This window comes from Panthera tigris, chromosome A2, assembly GCF_018350195.1.
Source record: "Panthera tigris isolate Pti1 chromosome A2, P.tigris_Pti1_mat1.1, whole genome shotgun sequence".
Taxonomy (NCBI): domain Eukaryota; kingdom Metazoa; phylum Chordata; class Mammalia; order Carnivora; family Felidae; genus Panthera; species Panthera tigris.
In genome coordinates this window covers 60,839,987-60,862,088 of record NC_056661.1, presented here as the reverse complement: position 1 = coordinate 60,862,088, position 22,102 = coordinate 60,839,987, and the positions used below count along the sequence as shown (strand labels likewise).

The 22,102-nt window shown below is 64.4% G+C and overlaps 1 protein-coding gene across 7 annotated transcripts in view; it reads left to right on the top strand.

Annotated features, from left to right (window-relative positions):
• Positions 1-22,102, top strand: part of CAMK2B (calcium/calmodulin dependent protein kinase II beta) — an 82,072-nt gene that overhangs the window by 53,802 nt on the left and 6,168 nt on the right. Inside the window, exons 6-19 of one of the 7 annotated variants that reach the window (XM_042962816.1) lie at positions 4,940-5,012; positions 7,686-7,788; positions 7,879-7,962; positions 9,319-9,413; positions 9,568-9,690; positions 10,081-10,164; positions 10,768-10,810; positions 11,746-11,820; positions 15,959-15,996; positions 16,126-16,197; positions 17,394-17,438; positions 18,810-18,858; positions 20,413-20,493; positions 21,294-21,407. In XM_042962816.1, the coding sequence (XP_042818750.1) occupies positions 4,940-5,012; positions 7,686-7,788; positions 7,879-7,962; positions 9,319-9,413; positions 9,568-9,690; positions 10,081-10,164; positions 10,768-10,810; positions 11,746-11,820; positions 15,959-15,996; positions 16,126-16,197; positions 17,394-17,438; positions 18,810-18,858; positions 20,413-20,493; positions 21,294-21,407 (1,079 nt within the window). Of the gene's footprint in view, positions 1-3,764; positions 3,932-4,939; positions 5,013-7,685; positions 7,789-7,878; positions 7,963-9,318; positions 9,414-9,567; positions 9,691-10,080; positions 10,165-10,767; positions 10,811-11,745; positions 11,821-15,955; positions 15,997-16,125; positions 16,198-17,393; positions 17,439-18,809; positions 18,859-20,412; positions 20,494-21,293; positions 21,408-22,102 lie in introns of those variants that run through there. The other 6 variants (XM_042962805.1, XM_042962790.1, XM_042962795.1 and 3 more) reach the window with 6 other exon arrangements.

Sequence of the window (22,102 nt, the reverse complement as noted above, 5' to 3'; positions counted from 1 at the left end):
ACCCTGCTTGCCAGGGTCAGGAGACACTCACTTGACAGAGATAAAGGGGGACGGTGCCCATCTCCAGGCCGTGGACTTAACTATGGATGATTTTTATTTTTAATTTTTTGTGTTGTCTGTTCCTAAAAATTTTCCTTAATGAACATGTATTGCTTTTCTATTCAAGAAAATGAATGTTATTTTTAAAAGTAGCTTTTTGTGACTTGCTTGTGCACCCATGGGCGACCTTGCCCGTTGGTGACTGCCTGGGCTTGGTGAGAAGGTGCGAGCAGGTCCCCCAAAAACCCCGGGGGCTGCAGGCAGGTGGTCTGGCACAGTCACAGCCAGGGTTGGGCTGGGCTTCCCCTCCAGCCAGACTGCCCAGGGGCAGAGGGCAGGGCACAGGCCACTTTCTGGAGGCTCCTTGAGGAGCCCAGGGGTCTGGGAGTTGCCCATCCCCTTCAGGAGCAGGAAGACACAGCCCTCGTTTTCCTCTTTCGAGAAAAGCAGGAAGTGGAGCTGTGCTCCTGTCCTCAGAGCAGCTCGGGGGGGAACTTCCCAAGTGTGGGTGCCTGCCTGCTGGCCCAATTGTCCTGGCATCTGCTAGGGCGGGAGGGGCTCTGGGGCCGGGACAGAAGGGTCCCAGCAGGCTGTCCCCAGACCAGGTCTCACCCCCCCCACCCCCCGGGGCAGCACAAGGTCAAGGAGGACTGCCTTCCAGTTCTGCCTCCGTTGCCGCCTGGCTTTCCCAGGGAGGTCGTATGCCTTCACTGGCCTCAGCACCCACTACTGCCTGGGGCCTGGCCCCGTCCCTGCATTCCGCAGTGGACAGTCGTGGCCGAGGGGTGATATGGCCTGCAGCCATATCTTGGCTGGGGGCCCCTGGATCCCTCTAGCCTGCCCACTGTGCCCTCCTCCCGTGCCCTGTGCCCATGCACATGCACATGCCCTGTGCACACATCCCACGCCCCACACTTTATGCATACACCCCAGGACCCCCACCCCAGGCTCCACACCCCACATCCCAGCATATACCCCAGTCCCTGACCCCAGGCCCCACACCCCACATCCCAGCATATACCCCAGGCCCTGACCCCATGCCCCACACCCCACATCCCAGTATATACCCCACACCTCAGGCCCCACACTCCATACCCCAGGTCCCACTCCCCATACCCCATACCCCAGGCCCCCCAACACCTGTGGCCTCAGACCTCCTCCCTTACCTACCTGCCCCTGCTGCCTGCCTCTTGGCCTCGTCTCCAACACCTCCTCCAGCCATCAGCCCCACCCCTCAACTCCTGTGGACCTCTCCTGCCCCATCGGAGGGCAGGTATTCTTGGGGATGCTGTTGTGGAGGGCTCCGCTGTGTCAGGGGCCCCTTGGAACCGGCCCAGAAGAGACCCCACCCACAGGTGCCCAGGTGTCTCTCACAAAGCCTGCCTTGCTCATAGCCCAACTATGAGGAGGGGACGAGGGGGGCAGGGGACACTTGGGGAGTGCCTCCGGCTGGCCCCACTGATAAAATCCACACGCCTCCAGCTGCCTCTTCTCCTGGGAGCACCAGCCCTGCACTGACCTGGGGTGTCCCGCACCTGACCTTTGTGCTGCTGCTTTGTTTTCGGGCAGGAGGGCCTGGCAGAGTCTGGCGTGGACGTCCACGTGGTGGCCACCCGTGGGCATCGTCAGGAACTGTGGCAGACGTGATTGAGGCAAGCTCCCGTCCTGGGAGGGCAGCGGTGTCGACTGCCTTTCTCGGGGGACCCGCCACCGAAAGGGGCCGGGGACCCAAGACGCCAGCCGCATGGGGTGGGCGCGGAGCTCCGGCCCCGAGCAAGTTAACTGGCAGCCCTTCCGGGGGCCTCCAGGGCCGAGCTGCTCACAGCCCAGCGTCCCCGGGGGCTTGTAATATGTCCAGTCTCTGCAGGAGGTGGGAGCCCGGGAGGAGTTGCTAATCCAGAAGGCCAGAGACTGGTCTCGGGGAGGAAGTCAGATCTTGACTTGGTAGTTTGTGGGGGACTGAAGGGTCTCTTTTCAGAGCAGGGAGAGCAAAGTTCAGAACATTTAGAACCCTGCTTTTAAAAACCTAAAAGCTGTGTGGCTCCTGGGAGATGTATGAGAGCCCCTGGGACTCTGGCTCCCGAGGGGGAGGGGTGTGGCAAGGGCACAGCTGGGGTGACCTCAGAGCCTGGACCCTGAGAATATAGCAGCCAGGACTCCGCCAGCATCTGGAATGCACTTGAGAACAGCTCTGACCACAGAAAAGCTCTCTGAGGAAGACGGTACAATGTGAGCCGAGGCAGGAGGCAGACAGCACCTCGTGACTGGCCAGGTGACCTCATGTCCGCCACGGCCATGGTCTCAGCTGGGAGTGGTGAGGTGGCCGGTGTGCGGTCCCCGGAAACCCTGAGCGGGCAGGGTTGCCCAGAATGGGCGTCTGCAGGCCGTGGAGGCAGCTCCCACGTTGGTCCTGGACACCGGCTGGCACGGCTGCACGGGCGGGGAGGCCCCACACAGCTTTCTCTCGGGGACACGGTGTGCTTAGCCAGCTGGTTCCTGAGCACCCGGGACCCCTGCCCTTCCATTTCTCCATCAGGGTGGCCGTGAAGCCCCTGGAGCAGGGTCTGTCCTGAGTTGTAGGCCTTGATTTCAGCCACATGGCCAAGTCAGACCCGTGATGGTCCTGGGGTGACACAGACACTGTGCCAGCTCAGGCGCTGTGGTCTCACATCTCTGGCGACGGTTTGGGCCCTGCATCCCCAAGAGGGGATGAGGAGGAGGGCAGGGGGTGAGCCTACCCCCTCCAAGCCAACATCATCCATCTGTCCTATGGCAGATGGACCCGTGGTTCCAACAGATGTTTTCGGAATGTCTTCTGCTGGATGGGGTGAGGGACACAGTGCAGAGGAAAGGGCCACGCCTCTACTGTCACAGAGGCCACAGTTCAGTGCAGAGACACTCACACAGAGGACGCAGCTGCCATGTGGCTGCAGGGGGGTGACCAGCATGGGGGAGTCCACAGGGTGTTGTCCAGGATCAGATCCAGGAAGGGTCTCGAGGGTGAAAGTGGAAGATGGGCCAGACCCCAAGCGAGACAAGCAGTGATCCCAGAGGTCTGAGCTTGAAGCCAGATCACCCAGGGCTTATAGGAGCGGCCAGGGGCCCAGGAAACACCTGCTGTGGGCTGTGAGTTCAGCTGGGGCACTGGGGGAGGGCAGGGCACACAGCTGGGCACACAGACGCACAGCCAAGGCCGAGCTGCAGCCGCACAGGATAGGGCCAGTCTAGCAGGGGCCTCCCTCGCCCCGAGTGGGTGCTGCAGTGTGCGGGCGTCTGGGGGCCTGCAGCCGAGCACTGTGCACACACACTCTGGGTGGCAGGTCTCTGGAGGCTAGCAGAGTCCTCCCCTGCCTGGGCCCTGGCTAGGTGGCCTCAGTGGCAAGTGCTGGTGGCCTGCCCTAACCTCAGAAGAGGGGCCCAGGAGAGCTTCCCAGACCTCATGGCCAAGCTCTGGCCAGCAGATTAGGTCTCCCGGATGAGCTTGCAGTGGGAGGTCAGCCCATGGGGGCTGAGCCCATGGCTGCAGTAACAGGGTCTGGTGGTGGCTGGATGTGGGCCTGGTGCCACCAGGACAGGGATGAGGGTCACAGGGGACTGCTCCAGGCAGATGAGGGCTTTGTGAGTCACAAGAACAAGGAGGCAGTTTCTGGGAGTGAGTTAGGCCAGGCCACGGGGACAGGAGTATCAGGACATAGAGACAAGAGGCCCCAGGACACAAGGGCAGGAGAGTCAGGACATGGGAGGGGGGCTGTGGCCCACAGCTTTGGACCTGGCTTCTTCTGACCCCCACAAAGCTCACGAACCTGTCACCATCGGGGGTCCAAGGGCGTGGCTTCTGCAAGGAGGACACCCAAGTTTCCTTTTTTATGCAGCTGGCGGATGGTTTCCAGAGGTGGCCAGAACTATTTGAGGAGCAGATCTGGTCCCTTGCCCCCTCTCTGAGTTTGCTGTCAGGAAAACAGAGCTGACCCTTCCAGCTGACCCTCAGTCAGGGTCCAGCCGTGGCAGGAGGCGTTCTGAGGCAATCTGCATCCCTCACTCACCCCCACCCAGAGGGGCTGTGACTGAGACCCTGGGCGGTAGGCTCCCGGTGGCCTGTGCCTGGCTCTGGGGGCAGCTGGAAACGGTCCGGACACCTGGGGCTATCTGGGGGCAGCAGGCAGGCCCAGGTCTCAAGGTGCTGTGTGCACAGAGGCAGGGGGGCGGGGTCCCCTGGGGCTGGTGTGCAGCAGTGTTGCTGACGCACAGGTGTCCAAGGTGCCTGAGAATAGCCCTGACCTCTCCCTCCAGCCAGTCCTCCCAGACTGCTCCCTGGCTCGGGGCTCCGGGCAGAGCTGGGCTGCCTCTGTGCCAGGAGAACTTCCGTCCCCCCCAGGCTGCTACGGAGTTGAGCCACCAGCAGCCGTGTGGATGTTCAGGGCTGTTGGAACAGCACCTGCTCCAACACCTGAACGACTGGCCGCAGTGTCGGCACCGCCCGGGACAGAGCGAGGCCCTCTCCTCCTCTCCCCCTGCAAGCCTGCCCGACAGGGTGTGGGCTCAGCCCTGGCCTCCCTCTCAGGGGCCACTGGCTCAGGGTCAGGCTCGGTTGGCATGCGCCTGGGGAGGTGCCCCCAGAACAGGGATGTTTCCTCTGAGTGTCCCTTCCGTGAGCCTGGTCAGGGGAGAAGGCAGGGCGAGGGGTGAAGGGGGCCTGGCCATGCCTTGTGCCGACCTGTGGGGGTGAGGCAGGAGCCCCAGAGGCCCCCTTCTGGCTGGCGTCTCCTCTCTTATATGGCAGGCAACATCTCGATTCCCTGCTCCCCTGTGAGCCTGCCAGGCAGGGGACCCCACCCCAGTGCCATACACACCCGCCCACCCCTCAGGCCACTCTCACTAATTACCCTGCTGTTTGCCACAGTCACTGCATCCAGCAGATCCTGGAGGCGGTTCTCCATTGCCACCAAATGGGGGTCGTCCACAGGGACCTCAAGGTGAGTCCCCCACCCTGCTCTGTGCCAGGTGTCTGTTGTCTGTACCTGCATGTCTTGCGAAAGGAGACCCCGGAGGAGCAGTGAGCATGCCAGGAAATGCCGTGTGTGTGGGGACATGTGCACGTATGTGTGTGCATGAGCAGATGTGTGTGAGAACGTGTGCAGGTGTGCATGTGTGTACTTGTGTGGGTATGTGAGTATGTGTGCACAAAGGCAGGAGAAACGTGTGCTCACATGTATGTGTGTTTGCACGCATGTGTGTGCATGCGTGTCCGTGTGATGGTGTGTGTGCATGAAGGTGTGTGTGTGCATGAGTGTGAGGTGTGTGCCTGAAGGTGTGTCATGCATGTGGGTGCATGCAGACGTGTGTGTGCGTGCATACGTGTGTGTGTATGAAGGTATGTGTGAAGTGTGTATGTCATGCATGTGTGTGCATGAAGGTGTGTGTGCGTGCGTGAAGGCGTGTGTGCGTATGCATGTGTGTGAGGTGTGTGTGCATGAAGGTGTGTGTGTGTGCATGCATGTGTGAGCACAAAGGTGTGTGTATATGTGCATGCATGTGTGTGTCTGCACATGTCCCTCCAGACCCCTCCAGGGTCCAGGATTGAGAGAGGGCAGGTGTCAAAAATCAGCCTATGTCTACTTGGGGTGTTTCTTTCTGGGCTCCCGGTGAGGCTCAGATCTGGCGTGGGGCACACAGGTAGGGCTGATGCCAAGGGAGCAGGGGGTGAGGGGCCGGCCTCCCTGCTCTCTGCCAGTGTCCAGCCCAGGCTGCAAGTCTCTGCTGCCCCAGGCTCAGCTCTAGGCAAACTGGTTTGTCACCTGCAGGGCACAGCATGGCCTCAGGAGGAACAGCAGCCCTCCTCCTCCCCCTCCCCCTCCCCTGCCTCCTAGTCTGTCCAAGCTGTGTTCCTGTTGGCTTTTTCTCTGGTGTGGGGGTGGGCGTGGGCCTGTCATTCCTGCAGAGAGTCCCCAGGTGGCCTTTGAGACCAGCCTTCCCATGGGATGTGTGCTCACACTGAACGGGGTCACACCTTCCTTGGGCCACCAGGGTGTGTGTGTGTGTGTGTGTGTGTGTGTGTGTGTGTGTGTGTGTGTGAGAGAGAGAGCTGATCTTTGTGGCGCTGCTCTGGGGACGAGGTCCCGCCAGGAGCAGGCTCAGGACCCCCTCTCTGCATGTCCCACATGGTCCTGTGGCCCTCTGTGCCTGCGCTGCCGGCCTGCCTTGTCATGAGTCTCCCCTCTGTCACCGTATTTGGTAGGCTCAGGACCTCCAAGCATCCCTTGGAGGCATGCATCCCCACCTTGTTCATGATTCATAGCTATCTTTGGGGCCACGGTAGTGCTCCCCACAGCCCAGCTGTGACCCCGGGGGCAAACAGCACCCTTCAGCCTCCTGCCACGTGTGAAGGGCTGAGTGCCCTCCTCTGGAGAGGGCCCTGCCTCCTGGTCTCCTGACTGGGACAGAGCCCCAGAGGCCCTGCCATGGTGGGTTTGCTCTCAGCCAAGGCAGGGAGAAGGGAGGGAGGAGAGCGCACAGGGGCTGCAGGGGGCGGGGCTCTGCTGCATCCCCTCCTTTCCCGGGATCCCCAGCCCTTCCCTGAGACCAAGCTCACTTAAGTCTTGCTTCTCAGGAGTGCGGTTTTGTTCTCTCTGATCTGTGGAATTCAGGTCAACCCCCCTGGCCGGCCACAGCTGTGCCCCTGCTCTTTCAGACTGCTTCATGTGGGTGCAGGAGGAGGTGGGGGGGCCTCCTACCTGGCTCACGTGGGCAAAATGAAGGTGTTCAGGGGCCTCCAGGCTGTGCTGGGTGGGTAGGGCCACATGTCCCCGTCATGTGTCTTCTGTAGGGATGGAGCCCAGAGGGTCCCTGGTTCCTGCCACAGGGCAGCATCTTTGATGGGTTCCAAGGGCCTCTTATCACGATCTAACACGTCAGGGTTACAAGCAGCGTTTACACAGTTGTGTGGGTGGTGTTTACCCTGAAATGGCAGTGTGGTCTCAGTGGGCCTCCCTTTTGGGAGGGTGGCCTGGTGAGGGGGCTGAGGGCCCCAGGAGCCCCTGGCCTGGTCACCGATGGGGAAGTCCAGAGGCTACCACCGCGGGAGGTGGCCGGGCCAGGACGGAAGGGGCCCTGTGTACAGGACTCAGTGTACAGGGACCCTGTTGGGCCCTCGGGCCACGTGTCCCAGGTCAAGGACGGCAGCCCCCTTGGTGCTCTTGTGGGATGGGGACGAATGTCATTTCAGCTTGAGCAAGGCTGCTGCTCCTTGAGGCCAGGCGGGCAGGGACGGGGCCTGCGACGGGCCTGTCCCGCCTGGGGGTGGGACAGCCAAGCCAGGGGGACTTGGTGGGCTGATGTTCCGAGGTGCCTGGGCTATGGGGCCCGTGGTCCTCCTCCGTGCCCTCTGGGGTCACCATCCTCAGGTAGCCCCCCACCGTGTCTCAGTGCCCAGATGGGGGCGTGGGGTGGGGATGCTATCTGCTAGGGCTTGTAGGGTGCCTTTAGTCCGGTCGCCTCCCTGGGTGTGAGCCCACTCCCCTCTGTCCCCGGGAAGGTCACAGGGTGTCAGCCACGCCCGGGGTGGCCCCCACAGGGCAGCCTGCAAACCGCTCCCTCCGTGACGCCCCGGGTGTAACCACACGCCCACTGGCTCGTCGCCTTCCCTGCAGCCTGAGAACCTGCTCCTGGCCAGCAAGTGCAAAGGGGCTGCAGTGAAGCTGGCGGACTTCGGCCTGGCCATCGAGGTGCAGGGGGACCAGCAGGCGTGGTTTGGTGAGTGTCCTGGTGGGCTGGGGTGGGGGTGGAGGTGGGGCGGGGGTCAGCTGCCACCTCAGCCCTCACACTTCTCCTCCTTGTCTGCAGGGTTCGCTGGCACGCCAGGCTACCTGTCCCCAGAGGTCCTGCGCAAGGAAGCATATGGCAAGCCGGTGGACATCTGGGCATGCGGTGAGGCCTCCGTGTCGGTGGGTGGGGCCTCGGGGAGGGAGTCATGGGCCTATGCCACTTGGGCTGTGCCAGACCCGCCCCTGGGCTGCCCCCAGCCAGGGGGCCCCTCCCCACTCACAGAAGCCCACCTCCCCAGTGAAAGGCCTGGGTGCAAGGATGGCAGGGTGCTGGAGGGGTAGGGGGCTGTGCAGGCCACTCTGGCACGGCTGCCTGAGGATCCCCTGCAGAGCTGAGCACCTGAGGTGACACTTCGGGGGGGGGGGGGGGAGCACTTGAGGACCCCAGTGCCCTCATGTGGCTCACTGGCTCTGGGCAGGGTCCCCATCGCAGCCAAGGCCAAGGCCACCGCAGCTGTTAAGTGCAGGAGCTGGGCCTCTGACCCCCTGTCCCCTGGTGGGGAGAGCAGTGTGCCCTGACTGGTGTGTCACTGCATTTGTGTTCCAAGGGCACAGGGATGGGCTCTGCTGGGTGTGGGGCTCAGGTAGGGGTTGTGGGGTCTGGGGAGTGTGGGGTGGGGGTGGGGCTGCCTAGTGGGGGGCTGGGGGTGAGGCACCAGTGGGGGCTGAGGGGTTCCGGGAGGCTGCGGGGGTGGGGGACCTAATGAGTGGGGGCCTGAGGTTGGAGGTCTGCGGGGGTGGAGACTGAGGGTAGGGGTTGGGGTCAGAGACTTCGAGGGCGGGGCGGGGGCTTTGGGGTGGGGGTAGGGGCTGGGGGTGGGACTGCGTGGTGGTGGGCGCTGGGGGGCAGGGGCTTCGGGGGCGAAGGCAGGGGCTGGGGACTGCAGGGATAGGGGGTGGGAGCAAGGACTTGGTGGTTTGGTCCTGGGAGTAGGCGCTGGGGGCGGGGCTTCGTGGTGGTGGGCGGGGTTGGTGATGGGCTGGGGGCGGGGCTTCGTGGTGTTGGGGGCGGGGTAGGGGCAGCGGGGGGTGGGGGCGGAGCTGCGTGGGGGCGGGGGCTGGGGGCGGGGCTGCGTGGTCCTGGGGGATGGGGGCTGGGGGGGGCCTGTAGGGGTAGGGGCTGGGTGCTGGGGGGCTGGAGGTAGGATCTGGGGGCGGGGCTACATGGGGGCGGGGAAGGGACTGCGGGGATAGGGGCTGGGGGCGGGGCTGCGTGGTCGGGTGTTAGGTGTAGGGGCTGGGGGCGGGGCTGCGTGGTGGTGGGGGCGGTGCTGGGGCCTGCAGGGGAAAGGGCTGAGGGCGGGGCTGCGTGGGGGCGGGGGCTGGGCGGGGCTGCGTGGGGGCGGGGGCTGGGCGGGGCTGGGCGGTGGTTGGGCGGTGGTTGGGAGGGGGCGGGGGCTCTAGGGGTAGGTGCTGCGGGACAGGCGGCAGCCTGAGGCCGGCGTTCTGCTTTGCGCAGGGGTGATCCTGTACATCCTGCTTGTGGGCTACCCGCCCTTCTGGGACGAGGACCAGCACAAGCTGTACCAGCAGATCAAGGCGGGGGCCTACGATGTGAGTGCTGGGACCCCGCCCTGTCGGGGCGGGGGGCAGGGAATGGGCGGGACCACCTCCCCAGAATCATGACCTGGATGAGATTCCTCGGAGAATTCGGGCTTTTGCCTGGGGTGGGGGCTTCAGGCTCTCCCACGTGTTGCTTTCTTTCTAGTTTCCATCCCCCGAGTGGGACACGGTCACTCCTGAAGCCAAAAACCTCATCAACCAGATGCTGACCATCAACCCCGCCAAGCGCATTACCGCACACGAGGCGCTGAAGCACCCGTGGGTCTGCGTAAGTGTCCCCAGCGCGTTGACCCCGCTCCTTGCCTCTGACGGGCCCCCTGGTCTGCTGGGCACGGCACAGGCACAGGCCTCAGTCTCTGGGAGGACAGGGCTCTGGGGGTAGAGAGGCCCCGTCCCTCATGTAAGGGAACAGAACGTGGAGGCTGACAAGGGACAAGCCAGGGGGCCATGGGTTGGGGACACAGCCGTCTGGGGTGCCAGCAGGGTGAGCATGAGGTGGGGGCAGGCAGGCTGTAAGGGGTGATGCACTGGGGCCAGGCAGCAGCTGGGATGGATGGCCTCCTGCTGGCCCCCGTAGGTGCCACGGCCCTGTTGTCCCTCTCCCTGATCCCCATCTCAAGTCGCCTCAGGTGCAAAGCTAACACCTCTCTTTCCACAGCAACGCTCCACTGTGGCCTCTATGATGCACAGGCAGGAGACTGTGGAGTGCCTGAAGAAGTTCAATGCCCGAAGAAAGCTCAAGGTGAGACCCGGCCCAGCCACCCCGGCCCCTGCCTGCTGACCCCACCCCCCCTGGGCGTGTTGCCCTTGACAGCCCCAGGCTCAGAGAGGCCAGAGGGGTCCTGGCTGGCTTGGTAAGGGGAGGCACAGGGGTCCCAGTGACCTTAGCACTGCCCCAGACCAGATGTTCCAGGTGGACTCAGCCCCCACATGACAGTGACACTGGAGGTGCACAGAGCCTGCCCGTGGGCCAGGTGCCCCCTAGGGCATGCTGTGCACCTGGTCGCTGCTGCTTGCTTTCGTGTGAGCCAGCAGCCAGCCGCAGACCCTAGTGGGCTTGGTGAGGAGAGCACCCTAGCTGGTGCCTGGGGGTCAGGGGGAGGTGGCAGGGGGCTGACCTGTGGGAGGCCAGCCCCTCGTGGGTCTCCCTGGAGCACTACTGCAGGCAGGAGGGCTGTGGTCAGTGGGCAGCTGCTGTCTCAGCTCTGCAAGAAGGAGGCCTGGCCATGCAGCTGGCACTTTTGTAGTCTTGTGTCTACAAGGCTGTGACCCTGATTCTGCCCGGGCACCCAGAGCCTGAGGTTGGGGCTGGGATTCCTGGTCTCAGCTATATGTCTCTCCCCAGGGTGCCATCCTCACCACTATGCTGGCCACGAGAAATTTCTCAGGTGAGAACAGTCTTCGCCCCGAAGAGAAGGCTCACCACCGACCTGTGGCCCACAGCCCACCCCTCTCACCCCGATGGCCCTTCTCCTCCACTGCTCAGCAGCCTGGCCTTCTGTCCTCTGAGGGCAGCGAGGCCTGGGCTCCATGGGCGACACCCCGGGGTCCGCCCTCCACCCCCACTCGGCCCCGTCCCTGCGTGTTGGGTCTCTGTGTCCTCGCCTGACGCCCAGTGTCTGAGCTGCCTGCCACCTGGGCCACAGCTCTGTGTGTCTGTCCGGGTGTTGGTCGGCACCTCTGTGGCCTCGTTGTTGTCCTGAACCCTCTGAGCACCCGTTCTGTGTGTGGGAGGGGAGAGGAGAGCCCGGGACCTCCCTGCTGAGCTTTGGACATGCTGGCGGCCGCCCACCTGGGGCACTGAGGGTGGGTGGGGCTGGGAGCGTGCGGCTGCTCTAGGGGGTCTGTCAGCGACCCCAAGGCCAGGGGCCCCGGCAGGCCCGCTGGGCACAGCGTCTCCCTGAGGGGCAGGTCACCCTCTGGCTGTCCTGTGGTTGTCTGTCGCCCGCGTCGTCGGGTGCGGGAGCGTCTGGGGTCCGTTCTTGTCCGTTTGTATTCAGCACCCCATCCTGTTACTTTTGCTGCAGGGAAGGGGGGGCATGCTGTCACACCAACACTAATAGGACCTGTCCTGTGCGCACACCCACCCAGTGGGTGCGAGAAGCCCCCGCGGGGGTTTTCTAAGGAGAAAGGAGGCAGACGCTTTCCAACTGTCACTTGGTCTGGGTCCTGTTCCCACTCTCCTGTGAACGGGACTCTGGAGCCATTCGCCACCCAACCGTGGACTCTAATCTTCTTCTGCTTCCTTTGTCTCTCCCCCTCCCTTCCCCTGCCCGCCCCGTCTGTGTCCGCCCCTCCCTCGTCTCTAACCCGGTGCTAACAGTGGGCAGACAGACCACCGCTCCAGCCACAATGTCCACCGCGGCCTCCGGCACCACCATGGGGCTGGTGGAACAAGGTAGATGTTCTTGACCAGGGTCCCGCCTGTCGGCACGCAGCCCCCTCGCTGCACGCAGCTGCCGGCTGGGCCTCCAGGGCCACCCCAGAGGCCCCGGGAGCCCCCGCTCCCGCTGTGCACAGGTCCCACAAGGAGGGTCTCGGACCCCACCTGCTAAAGGAGGGGACGGGCTAGGTGACCCCTAAGCCGTGCCTCCGCCCACACTCATTTCATTGAATCTTGGTCCTGGCCCCTGAGTCTGGGGGTCAGGAGACCCCTCTGGTCAGAGCCCTTTGCTCTCTGATCTCTCTCCCCACTTGTCTGTCAAGACCCCCGTTCCCAGTGACCTTGACTGCCCATAAGAAACCTCAGGGTTGCTGCTGGGTCCGAACCCTGAATGGGGGGCCCCAGGGAAAAAGGCACTGAGGCAGAGACCCTGCCCCACGCGAGCCCTGTCGCCCGCTCCGGCCAGCCCCGACCACCCAGCTGTGACCTTAGCCAGAGCCCCAAGGGGTGGCAGACCCCAGGACCTGTTGCTGGAGCAGCGTGAACTGGGGGTGGGCAGGGTTAGGGTGCACGGAGCCAGCCGAGGGCCGATCCCAGGACTCCCCAGATGGAGCTGCGGGGCCTGGCGTCCTGCCATTGCCTTGTGCTTTGCCTTGGGGCGGGGTGGAGGCCTCACCCCCCACCCCGTCCACCCCAGCTCTTGCCTCAAGATCCCCCCGCCGGGTGTGCAGCCCCGCCTGCCCAGCTGGAGGGCCCCTCTTCCCAGCCACCACCCCATGGGATGCTCAGGGGAAGGCCACCCTGGGGAAGGAGGGTCTGTGCCCCTCCTGTGAGTGCAGCAGACCTGTCCAGCAGGCGAGGCCCTACCCAGAAGGATGTCTTTGGCTTAATGTCCAGAGCCTTTCTAGAGCGGGTGAGGGGAGGAGAGCGAGGAGCAGGGAACCTAGGCGCTCCTGGGGAAGAGCTGCTGTCCAGCCACAGTGAGCGAGACCTCTGGCTGCTCTCTGCCGAGGGCCCTTGCCTGCAGCCCGCCTGCCAGCAGTGGATGTGCACCGCATGAGGCCGTGTGCATGTGCAGTGCCCTGGGCGCCGAGGGCCGCTGTGTCCCTGGTGCGGTCAATGCATGAGGACGGAGCCCAGCATGGCTGTCCCGGGTGACTGGTGTGCAGACGGGGCAGAGGCTGGGCCCGCCCTGTGGGCTGAGGGCCCCCTGCTAGGTCAGCCCAGCTCAGCCAGCAGCACTGGGCTGGGGGGGGTCTCAGCTTCAAGGCCATTGCCCCTCCACGGGGGCGGCCCCCTGGGGGACATAGCACCTGGGCCAGAGGAGCCCTAGGGGTCTTTGTAGAGACAGATGCTGAGGCTCATGGGAGTGTCTTGGCCTTCCTCAAGAAGGGGGCAGGAGGGGGCAACCGTGGCCTGGCCTGAGGACCCCCGGTGGGTGGGCCAGAAGGTCTCTGTGTATCTATCAGGGCTCTGGGGCGCCTGTTCAGGCCTCCGTGGCACAGAGAGAACAGCCTGTGCTTTCGAGTGCCAGTGTAAACGGGGGTTGACGAGGACCTGGAACCGATCCAGGTGGAGCCGTGAACTCTTCCAGGAGCTGCTTCCAGGGAGGGCACAGCTCCAGTCCATGCTGCGCCCACACTCGCAGATGCTGGTTAGAGGTGGCTCCTGGGGGCAGGGTTTGGGATCTGGGTGAGAGGATTGGTGTCTGCTGTCGGGCTTTCCGGAGCCCGGGCCCTGGTGGAGCCGTCCGAGTCCCCGGATGGGTGTTGCCGTGTTGAGTAGCACAGTCTGGGATTTGACTGAGTCAGGGACTGAGGGGAGTACCCACGTAAGACCCAGGTCTGTCCCAGGGTCTCCATCTGCCTCCGCCCAGGGCCTGGCTTCGGGGCGGGGGGGGGGAGGGGGGCAGTGCCGACCGCATCTCTTCAGGGCGCCGAGCCAGCCCTGGGCTGCACCACTCTGATGCCGAGCCCACAGGGTGCCGCAGGGCCCGGCTTAACTTTGGGTGCGGGGTCAGCTTGCCTGCCTGCTCACCTGCCTTGATGCGCGCGCCTTCAGAGGGGCTGGGGGCCTTCCTCTCCTGGTCCCTGGAGGAGACCCGCCCCCAGCTGGTGGGCCCAGGAGGAGGGGTCCCCGCATGACTCCCACTTCAGAGGAGTTGGGCTCTGCCTGCGCACTGGACGCCGGGGTGGGGGTGGGGGGTCAAGGGAGCGGACGGCTGAGGTCAGTGTGGGTCAAGGGGCCATGCTGATCGCTAGGTCAGGAGCCAGGGCTCCGTGTGCAGGGCTGGCCCACCCCTCCCCGATCCCTGCCGCAGGAAGTGGCTCCGAGAAGGTGGCATTTTTGGTGCTGGGACGTTTTTGGGTCTCGGCTGGCAGGGCAACAGGACACAGTTCTGATCCAGCTTCCCCAGGATCGGGAGGCTGAGACGCAGAGCAGGCAGGCCTGGGGGGCAACGAAAGGGGTGGCCTGTTGTCCCTTCGCTTACTGGGACCCCAAGACACCTCTCACAGAATGAGGACCACCGGACACGGAGCTGGGCCAGGAGGCAGGCTCTGTGGTGCAATGCTGCTCCCTGGATCCTGGGGGAGGAAAGGATGGTTGTGGGGGGAGGGCTGGGAACAGACACTGCACCCAGGGTGGCTCTCCAACAGTCCCACAGCGCCCTCTGGCCCAGCACAGTCACCTGTGTCCCTGCCCAGAGGGCAGCGATGGGTGACTGCAGAGAGGAAGGTGGTTAGCAGGCAGCGGCCCAAGGCCTGGGACCCCCCTTGGCTGCTGCATTGGGGACCCGACGGTGGTTCTCAAAGTGAAGCAGAGTTAGGATCCTCCACGACAGATGACAACTGAACGGATACCACACCCACCTCCCGTCACCCACCCCACCCCCAGAGGTCTGGGGTGGACCTGGGTGGTTCTGATGCTGCTGGCGTGGAGACCCCACTTTGAGAACCACTGCATTTCTCTGGGCCCAAGCGTTCACAGGGTCTGATGTCACAGCCCCGAGTGGGCGTCCCTCCGGGGACATTCCTGGCAGCGAGGGGTCCTGGGCCAGGCCCACTGGGGACCACCCTGGTCCCGCTGAGCTGGCGGCTCCGCTTCAGGGCTGGCTGGGGGAGAGGGGGGCGGGGGTCTTGACCACCCTGGACCTTACGCCTCCGGCGTCTGCCCCCGGGGAGCGTGGGTGGGGTGGACAGGACCAGGCTGGGTCCTGGGCCGCACTCCAGACCCTGACCTGACCATACGAATCCTGTTTTTTTTCTTTTCCTCACTACTCTGTCCTCACCTTTCCCTTCCCGTGAGGTAAGTTGACTTCCTGTGTTCCGAGGTTCTACCATCAAAACTAACCACTCAGGAGAGCGCAGATGTGGGCAGGGTGGGCTCGCACAGGAGAGAGTGAGGTGAGGGCTAGTCTGCCCCAATCTCTGTGGGGTCAAGTGGGGTGACACAGGCCACCTGCCCAGCATCCGACAGGTGGTGGGAGCCTGGGACCCTCCCCCAAGGGTATCATCCTGCTGAACCCACTCAGAGCCCAGGGTCCTCAGGCGTGGACGGAGAGGCCCGTGTTGGCACCGATGTTGCCAGAGCAAGGCCAGGACTGGTTCACGAAGAATGAGGCAGCCCCTTGGGTGCTCTTAGCCGGGGGGTGGGGCACAGCCAGGGCCCGAGTCCTGTTGGCTGAGAAGGGGCCAGGAGGCTGAGAGCAGGCAGGCCCCTGGGGTTGGGACGAGCCCCTCCCTGGTTGGGTGGCCAGTTACAGCCCACCACCCCTGCTCAAGAACACAGAGAAGGGCAGACAGATATCTCCACCCCACCCTGGTGCCCCGTCCTGTGTTCCTATCTGGGGCGGGGCCCTGGTGGGTGGGGGGATCTCTGTGTCCTGCAGGGTCATGGTGCATGGCCCGGGGAAGGAACCTGTCCTGGGAATGAGGGTGTTGGGCGGGCCTCTCCAGGATGGCCCACAGGCCTGCTTTGTCCCTGCTGGCCACAGAAGCCACTCTGCCTCAGGACCTCGGGTCACTCGCCTGCCCACTTGCTCTTGGGGGCCCCCAGAGCCTGGCTGGTCCCTGAGGTCACCTCACACTGAGGGCTGGGTGGTGTTGGCCCCAGGCCCTTTGCTCATGTTGCCTGTTTTGTCCTCATGCAGCAGCCAAGAGCTTACTCAACAAGAAAGCGGACGCGGTGAAGGTGAGTGCGCTAGGCCCTGGGGGGAGCCCTGACCCTGCCGCTTGGCCCTCCCCCACCGCCCTGCAGGGCCTCCCTCTAGGCCAGGCAGGTTCCCCTTGTCCCTCTAACCTCCTCTCCCTCTCTCCACAGCCCCAGACGAACAGCACCAAAAACAGTGCAGCTGTGACCAGCCCTAAGGGGACACTCCCTCCAGCCGCCCTGGTACTGAGCCCCTCAGCCCCCTGCTTCCGGCCCTCTCGCACCCCTGCCATGTGGTGGCCACCTGTCCAGAGGCCTGGGGTGAAGGTGGGGTCCAGCCCCGGCCTGTCTCTGGTGGACGCCTGGTCCTCCAGCCCCCTTTACCTCTTCGGTGTGAAATGAGGGCCAAGCCCCTTTCAGGCGGTCCTGGGGCTGTGCTCGGGAGCCTCCCTCAGGTGCCAGGGACTGGCCCAGCCTCCCGCCTGGGTGGACTCTGAATCAGCAATGAGAGGCCTTCAGGCGGCCAGTGAGGCGAGGCCCAGGGTGGAGGGCACTTCTGATCCTCCGCCTGCCGAGGCAGGCCCATCCAGAGTGCCCAGGCAGACACTGTGCAGGGGCGTGGCCTGCCGGGAAGACACCTCCCAGGTGCTGCATGGGTGCGCCGTCCAGGACGTGGGGGCTTTGGGAAAGAATGGGTGAGGCTGGTCATGGCCTCGGAGCCCACCCAGTGATCTGAGGGAGACAGGAGCCCTTGGCAGTCTCCCTGGTGGAGATCCAGCCCGGGTACCTTCCCATCAGAGGCCGTGGCCTGCAAGTCCCCCAGCGGCCAGGGAGATGCACGTCTGTGGCTGTGCTGGCCTGTGGCTGCCTGGAGGTTCTGGCTCTGGCCCTTGCCTGGGGGATCCTGCCCAGGGGACACCCCAGCTGGCGGAGCAGGGGTGCTGTGTGCCCACGGTGGCCTGTTGGGGTTTGCTGGTGCACAGGTTGAGTTTTCTCAGAGCACGTGTGGTGTTTCCATGGGCCACAGGCCCACCTCTGGGAGCCAGCCCCACATGCCCACAGGAAGGCTGGGTTTGCCAGATGGCCATCTCACACGTGGGGGCAGCCTCAGTCCAGGATGGGAGGGTCCCACACAGCCAGCCCCGTCTCAGACCTTGTCCATCCCATGTGCCACTCCACCCCCATGACATCCTCAGAACCGTGCCCCCACCATGCCGGGGCAGCCAAGGGAGGGGAGGACCTGTTTTCCTGCCCGGGGCCCCCATGCTGTCTCCCACACTCCGTGGGCATACACGCTTGCTCTCTGCCCACCTCTGGGCCCACCCTGGCCTCCCCAGCCCACTCCGCCTCCTGCCATCCTGGCTCCGCTGCCCTCCTCCCCTACCCCCTCCTGCCCTGCTCACTTCCCTCTTTCCTTCCTCTGCTTCCTTCTTCTGTAGGAGCCTCAAACCACCGTCATTCATAACCCTGTGGACGGGATCAAGGTACTGCCGCACCCCGTCCCCCCTTAGGAGCCTGTGCTCGGGCAGGAGGCAGGCCAGCGGGGGGCATGTCTGGGACGGTGACCCCTGGGGGGCACTTGTGCTGAGAGTAGGGGTGCAGGTGTACAGTGAGCCCCGCAAGTCTGGGGCTGCCCAAGGCCCAGAGCAAGGTCTACGTCTCATGTTGTCCGCCGGGCAGCCAGGGGCCAGGAGCGCAGGGTGGCCTCAGACGCAGGTCCCAGGGGAGAAGGGGCAGTTGGGGGAGGGAGTAGCTCAGACGTCCCTGGCTTCCCCCATTGCTCACCTCTGTGCCCCCTGTGCTTCCTGCTGAGCCAGCCTGCCTCCTCTCTGCTCCCGCTCTGACATCATTTCTGCTGCATAGGTACCTCGCCTGCCCGGGCCAGAGAAGGGGCTGGCTCTAGGGTGGCGGGAGGGACGTGGGCGGCTGAGCTGTTTCTAGGACCAGCACCCCTCGCCCCCACACGCACATACCCAGGCCTGGGTTCCCCAAAGGGCCGCCCCACACGCTGGCTGTGGGCCGGGATCAGGGGGATCAAGCCAGACTCCAGGTTCTGGGAAGGGCCTGGGTGCACTCCTGCCTTGTGACTGTGGACCGGTGTCCCTGGACCCTGTGTCTGGGGTGAGAGGCTCCTGTTCTCCCTGCAAAGGGGCTCTAGACAACCGTCTGGTCCTCCAGGCTGCAGACCCCCCACTTCTGGGCAGGGCCCAGAGAAGTGTGTTCAGTCAGGGGGCCAGAGGGGGCGCTCCAGAACTCCGTTAAGATGGTTCTTTCTGAGGAGCAAGCCAGCGTCTTGGGAACCGCGCAACAGGTGAACAGCACCTGGTTTCTTATCTGAAGGGCGGCAAGCCCCCAGGTGTGGGGCTGCCCGGCTGCCCTCTAAGGCCACCTGAGGAGTGATGCTGGACAGTCGAGGCCTAAGGGGCAGGCGGCCCCCTCCTGGGGAAGGAGGTGTGGGTGCAGCTCCATTCTGCCTGGGCCGGGCCAAGGCTCTTGAGGGCCTTCTGGAAGCTTCCCACCCTGTCTGCCAAAATACACAGGCTGTGGGTACCTTTCTTCTTCACCAGTATTGTGGAATTTTAAAGGGCCCATCTTCCTGGCTTATTAAAGAGAGTCATCTGAGCACAGGGTCTTTCCACCAGGCGTGTGCGCTGTCGGGAGAAGGCGCAGTCACGTCCCTGGGCTGTTGGGGACGTGAGTGGCTGAGCCCAGGGGATGGGTGACCCCTGGGGGCCGGCACGAAGCTCCTGCCCTGCCCCTGGGGATTCTGGGTTGGGGCCCCGCAGCCTTGGGAGGGCACCTCCAGGGCCCGTGGAGGCCACGTCCTGACCTGCTGCGTCCCTGTGTGTCCCCAGGAGTCGTCGGACAGCACCCACACCACCATAGAGGACGAAGACACAAAAGGTACGAGTGTCGCACGCATTCTGCTGTGCTGGTGGGTGGGCCGTGGGGGGCGGGGCGCCGGCAAGGGGGTGGAGCGTCTGCGAGGCGCTGGCTGGTGGGTGGGCCATGGGGGCGGGGCGCCCGCGAGGTGGCTGGTGGGTGGGCCATGGGGGCGGGGCGTCCGCGAGGTGGCTGGTGGGTGAGCCGTGGGGGTGGGGCGTCTGCGAGCGGGTGTGTCGGCGGGAGCCTGACCGGGGCGTGCTGGCAGATGGGCCGGCCCCGGGGCAGTCTCCGGCCCTGGCGCCCTGACCAGCAAGGGGCCTCCCACCCTGCGGAGGACCGGTTCCTGTGGGGAACACCTTGAGAGCTGAATTTGCTCAACTTCTGTTAAATTCCCTTATATTTGTGATCTTGCTAAGCTGGTAGTTGATAAGTAGATAACCAACAAAGGGGCTTATTTTGGGTTCTGGATGTTTCCACCACTTGTGTGGGTGGGTTGGGCTTCCACTCTGTGCAAGGCCAGTGACCATGCTTGGGCCTCAGAGGGCGGCAGAGCGCCCTCCCTGTGTGCCCAGGCACCCCTCTTCTGCTCTCCACCTTGTCAGCATCCCCAGGGAGGGGATGTGGCGTCCCAGCCACACCAGACCACCTAATCCTCTCAGCCACATGCTCACACACCCCTCAGGGCTGCCCCAGGGCCTGATGGCCGGCCATTCTATCAGTTTGGGGGATGCAGTGACACCCGAAAACAGAGGTGAGCATAGGCCCTTGGATGAAGGGAGAGTGGCTGTTTGTGTGTTTTCTCCAGACAGACAGACACAGGCCTAAACCGTCAGCACGGAGGCCTTCCCAACACTCTGGCCTGCCGTTCTGTCTGGCCATGTGGGGGCCTGGATGGCCCAAGCCTGCAGGAGGGTCCGGCAGAGCCTGGCCTGGCCAGCCTCCTCCCAGCCCAGACCCCCACAGCCCCAGGAAACAGGGCAGACTCCCGCACACTGAAGGTCATCGGTCTGGACACCTCCCAGCACTCCTGGAGCCCCGCCTCCTGCCTCCCCACTGCCTCTGGACCCCACCACCTGGTGTTGGGGCTGCTGTGAGCTGTGTCTGGGCCTTTTCAGCCTGACCCCACCGGGGTCCTCGTCCCGTTCCCTATCCTCTCTTTCCTGCGTGTCCCCACCTGTCTCCAGTTTCATCTCACTGGTCTGCCCCAGCCCCCAGGGTTCCTGACAGGTCTGCCCCAGTCCCCAGGATTCCTGACAGTGAGGAGCAGTTCCACGAGGAGGGGCTCGGGGAGCTCAGAAACCACACACCCCCAACTCATCTCCACCTCCTGTTAGCTCCCTGCTCTCTCTGCATCAGGAGGCCCCTGCTGCAGGCCCTGTCTCTCTGGAGCAGTGCTCCTCCTGGGTCCCCTCTGGCTGCCTCTGCCCCTTCAGCCGGCCCTCCATGTGGGCTAAGGCCCCACTCTGGTCTCTGCCCAGCAGCTTCTTGCTGCTGAGACCGGTCTCAGGGCGGGAGAGAGCAGGGCCTTGCTTTCTCTGCCCCACCTCACGCTTTGCCTCCTGTCCACGCCAGCCCTCAGGGTCCCTGACATCCTGAGCTCCACGAGGAGGGGCTCGGGGGCCCTGGAAGCTGAAGGCCCCCTGCCCACTCTGTGTAAGTAGTGTTCCCAGGCCTGCTGTCCCTGCTGCTCAGCAGCCCCTGTGCCCACCATGCACGGCCTCGGCTGCCCCTGCCAGGTTGCCGGAGGCTAACTGTCCGGGCCTGTCTGGGCGTCTGGCACTAACTCCTCCAGCAGCTCCCAGCCTTCCTCCCTCCTGCACTGCGGTCCAGCCCCAGAGGGTCTCCTGAGCTCTGGGCAGGCCCTCTGGGGTCACACTGTGCTTCCTGCCTTCCTTGGATCGCCTGCCTGACCTTCCCAGTCACTGTGACCTCATGGCGCCCCCTGCCCTGAGCACCCAGCGGGTCCCAGGGAGTCTAGGGACAAGGAGCTATTGCAGAAGCTCCTCCGGCTCACAGGCTTGTGGACTGAGAAGGAAAAGGCCTGGGCTTCCTGCCCCCCTGGGTTCTCCACTGGGTTCTCCACATGCTGGGCTGCTTCCTCTGTCCTCCCTAGAGGGCACCCTTCTCTGCCCACAGCAACCGCCCTGCCATGGGCAGACAGGTGCATTTACCAGGCATTACTGGAGCCTCCCCCTGTCCACTTTCACCCTCCCTGTCCTCCCATGTCCGTCCTTGTCCTCCCACATCCCCCTACACCCCCCAGTACCCCTCGCATCCCTCGACATCCCCCTGTGTTCCTCCACATTCCCCCTTCTGTCCCCCTATGTTCCCAATGCCCCCTCTACGTCCCACTCTGTCTCCTATTCTCTCTGGCTTGGCTCATTAGCCCACAGTTTTCTGTCCTGCATGCTCCCCACCTGCTCCCTGTTCACGTCTGGTCTGTTCCACCCCAGCCCCCAGGCTCTCTGACATCCTGAACACAGTGAAGAGGGGCTCAGGGGCTCTGGAAGTCCAGGGCCCCCCACCCTGCCCATCTTCGGCTCTCCCAGGCCCCCCGCCCACCCCGTGTAAGTAGCACCTTGAGTGGCCCCCTGGCTGCAACTGGGGGCTCACAGGAGTGTCGAGACCCCCGGCTGTGGTGTGCTGCCCCCTCACTCTGGGGAGCAGCCAGCTTGTGGGGGCAGAAAGTGGGGCACAGGGAGTTCCCCATGAAGGTGGCATTTGGCCTCAGAAACCAAGATTGTGGTTGCAGATGTGCGGTCATGAAGGAAAGAATCAGAAACAGTCGGGGTGGACTAGAGGCTCGTGCCTGTGATCTGTGGCCCGTGTGACGCAGTGTCGGTTGCTGGGGGGCGGTTTGCACTGGGCTGCCCCCCCCCAGGCAGGAAGGGAGGGGCCGGCTGTTCCAGCCCGTCCGCCGACTGCCGTGAGGATCGCTTACAGGGGTGGATGACAGCCCAGGGCCACAGCCCCCCCCCCAACCTGCCCAGGGACTGACATGCAGGGAGGTGCTGTCGGATGAGAGGCTGCGGGCCAGGGGCCGGGCATGGCTGGGGAGTGTCTGGGTGAGTGCTGGCAGACCCTGTGCCCCCACCCCACCCATCCCACCCCCCCACCTCCCCCACCCCCAGCCCAGGCCTGAGGGCCAGGGCAGGGAGGAGGGGGAGCCAAGCAAAGCAGTGTCGGGGGGCACAGGGGCAGCCTTCGGGCAGCAGTGGCTCTCCTAGGGAGCTCTCTGTACTTGCCAGAGGGGCGAGGGCAG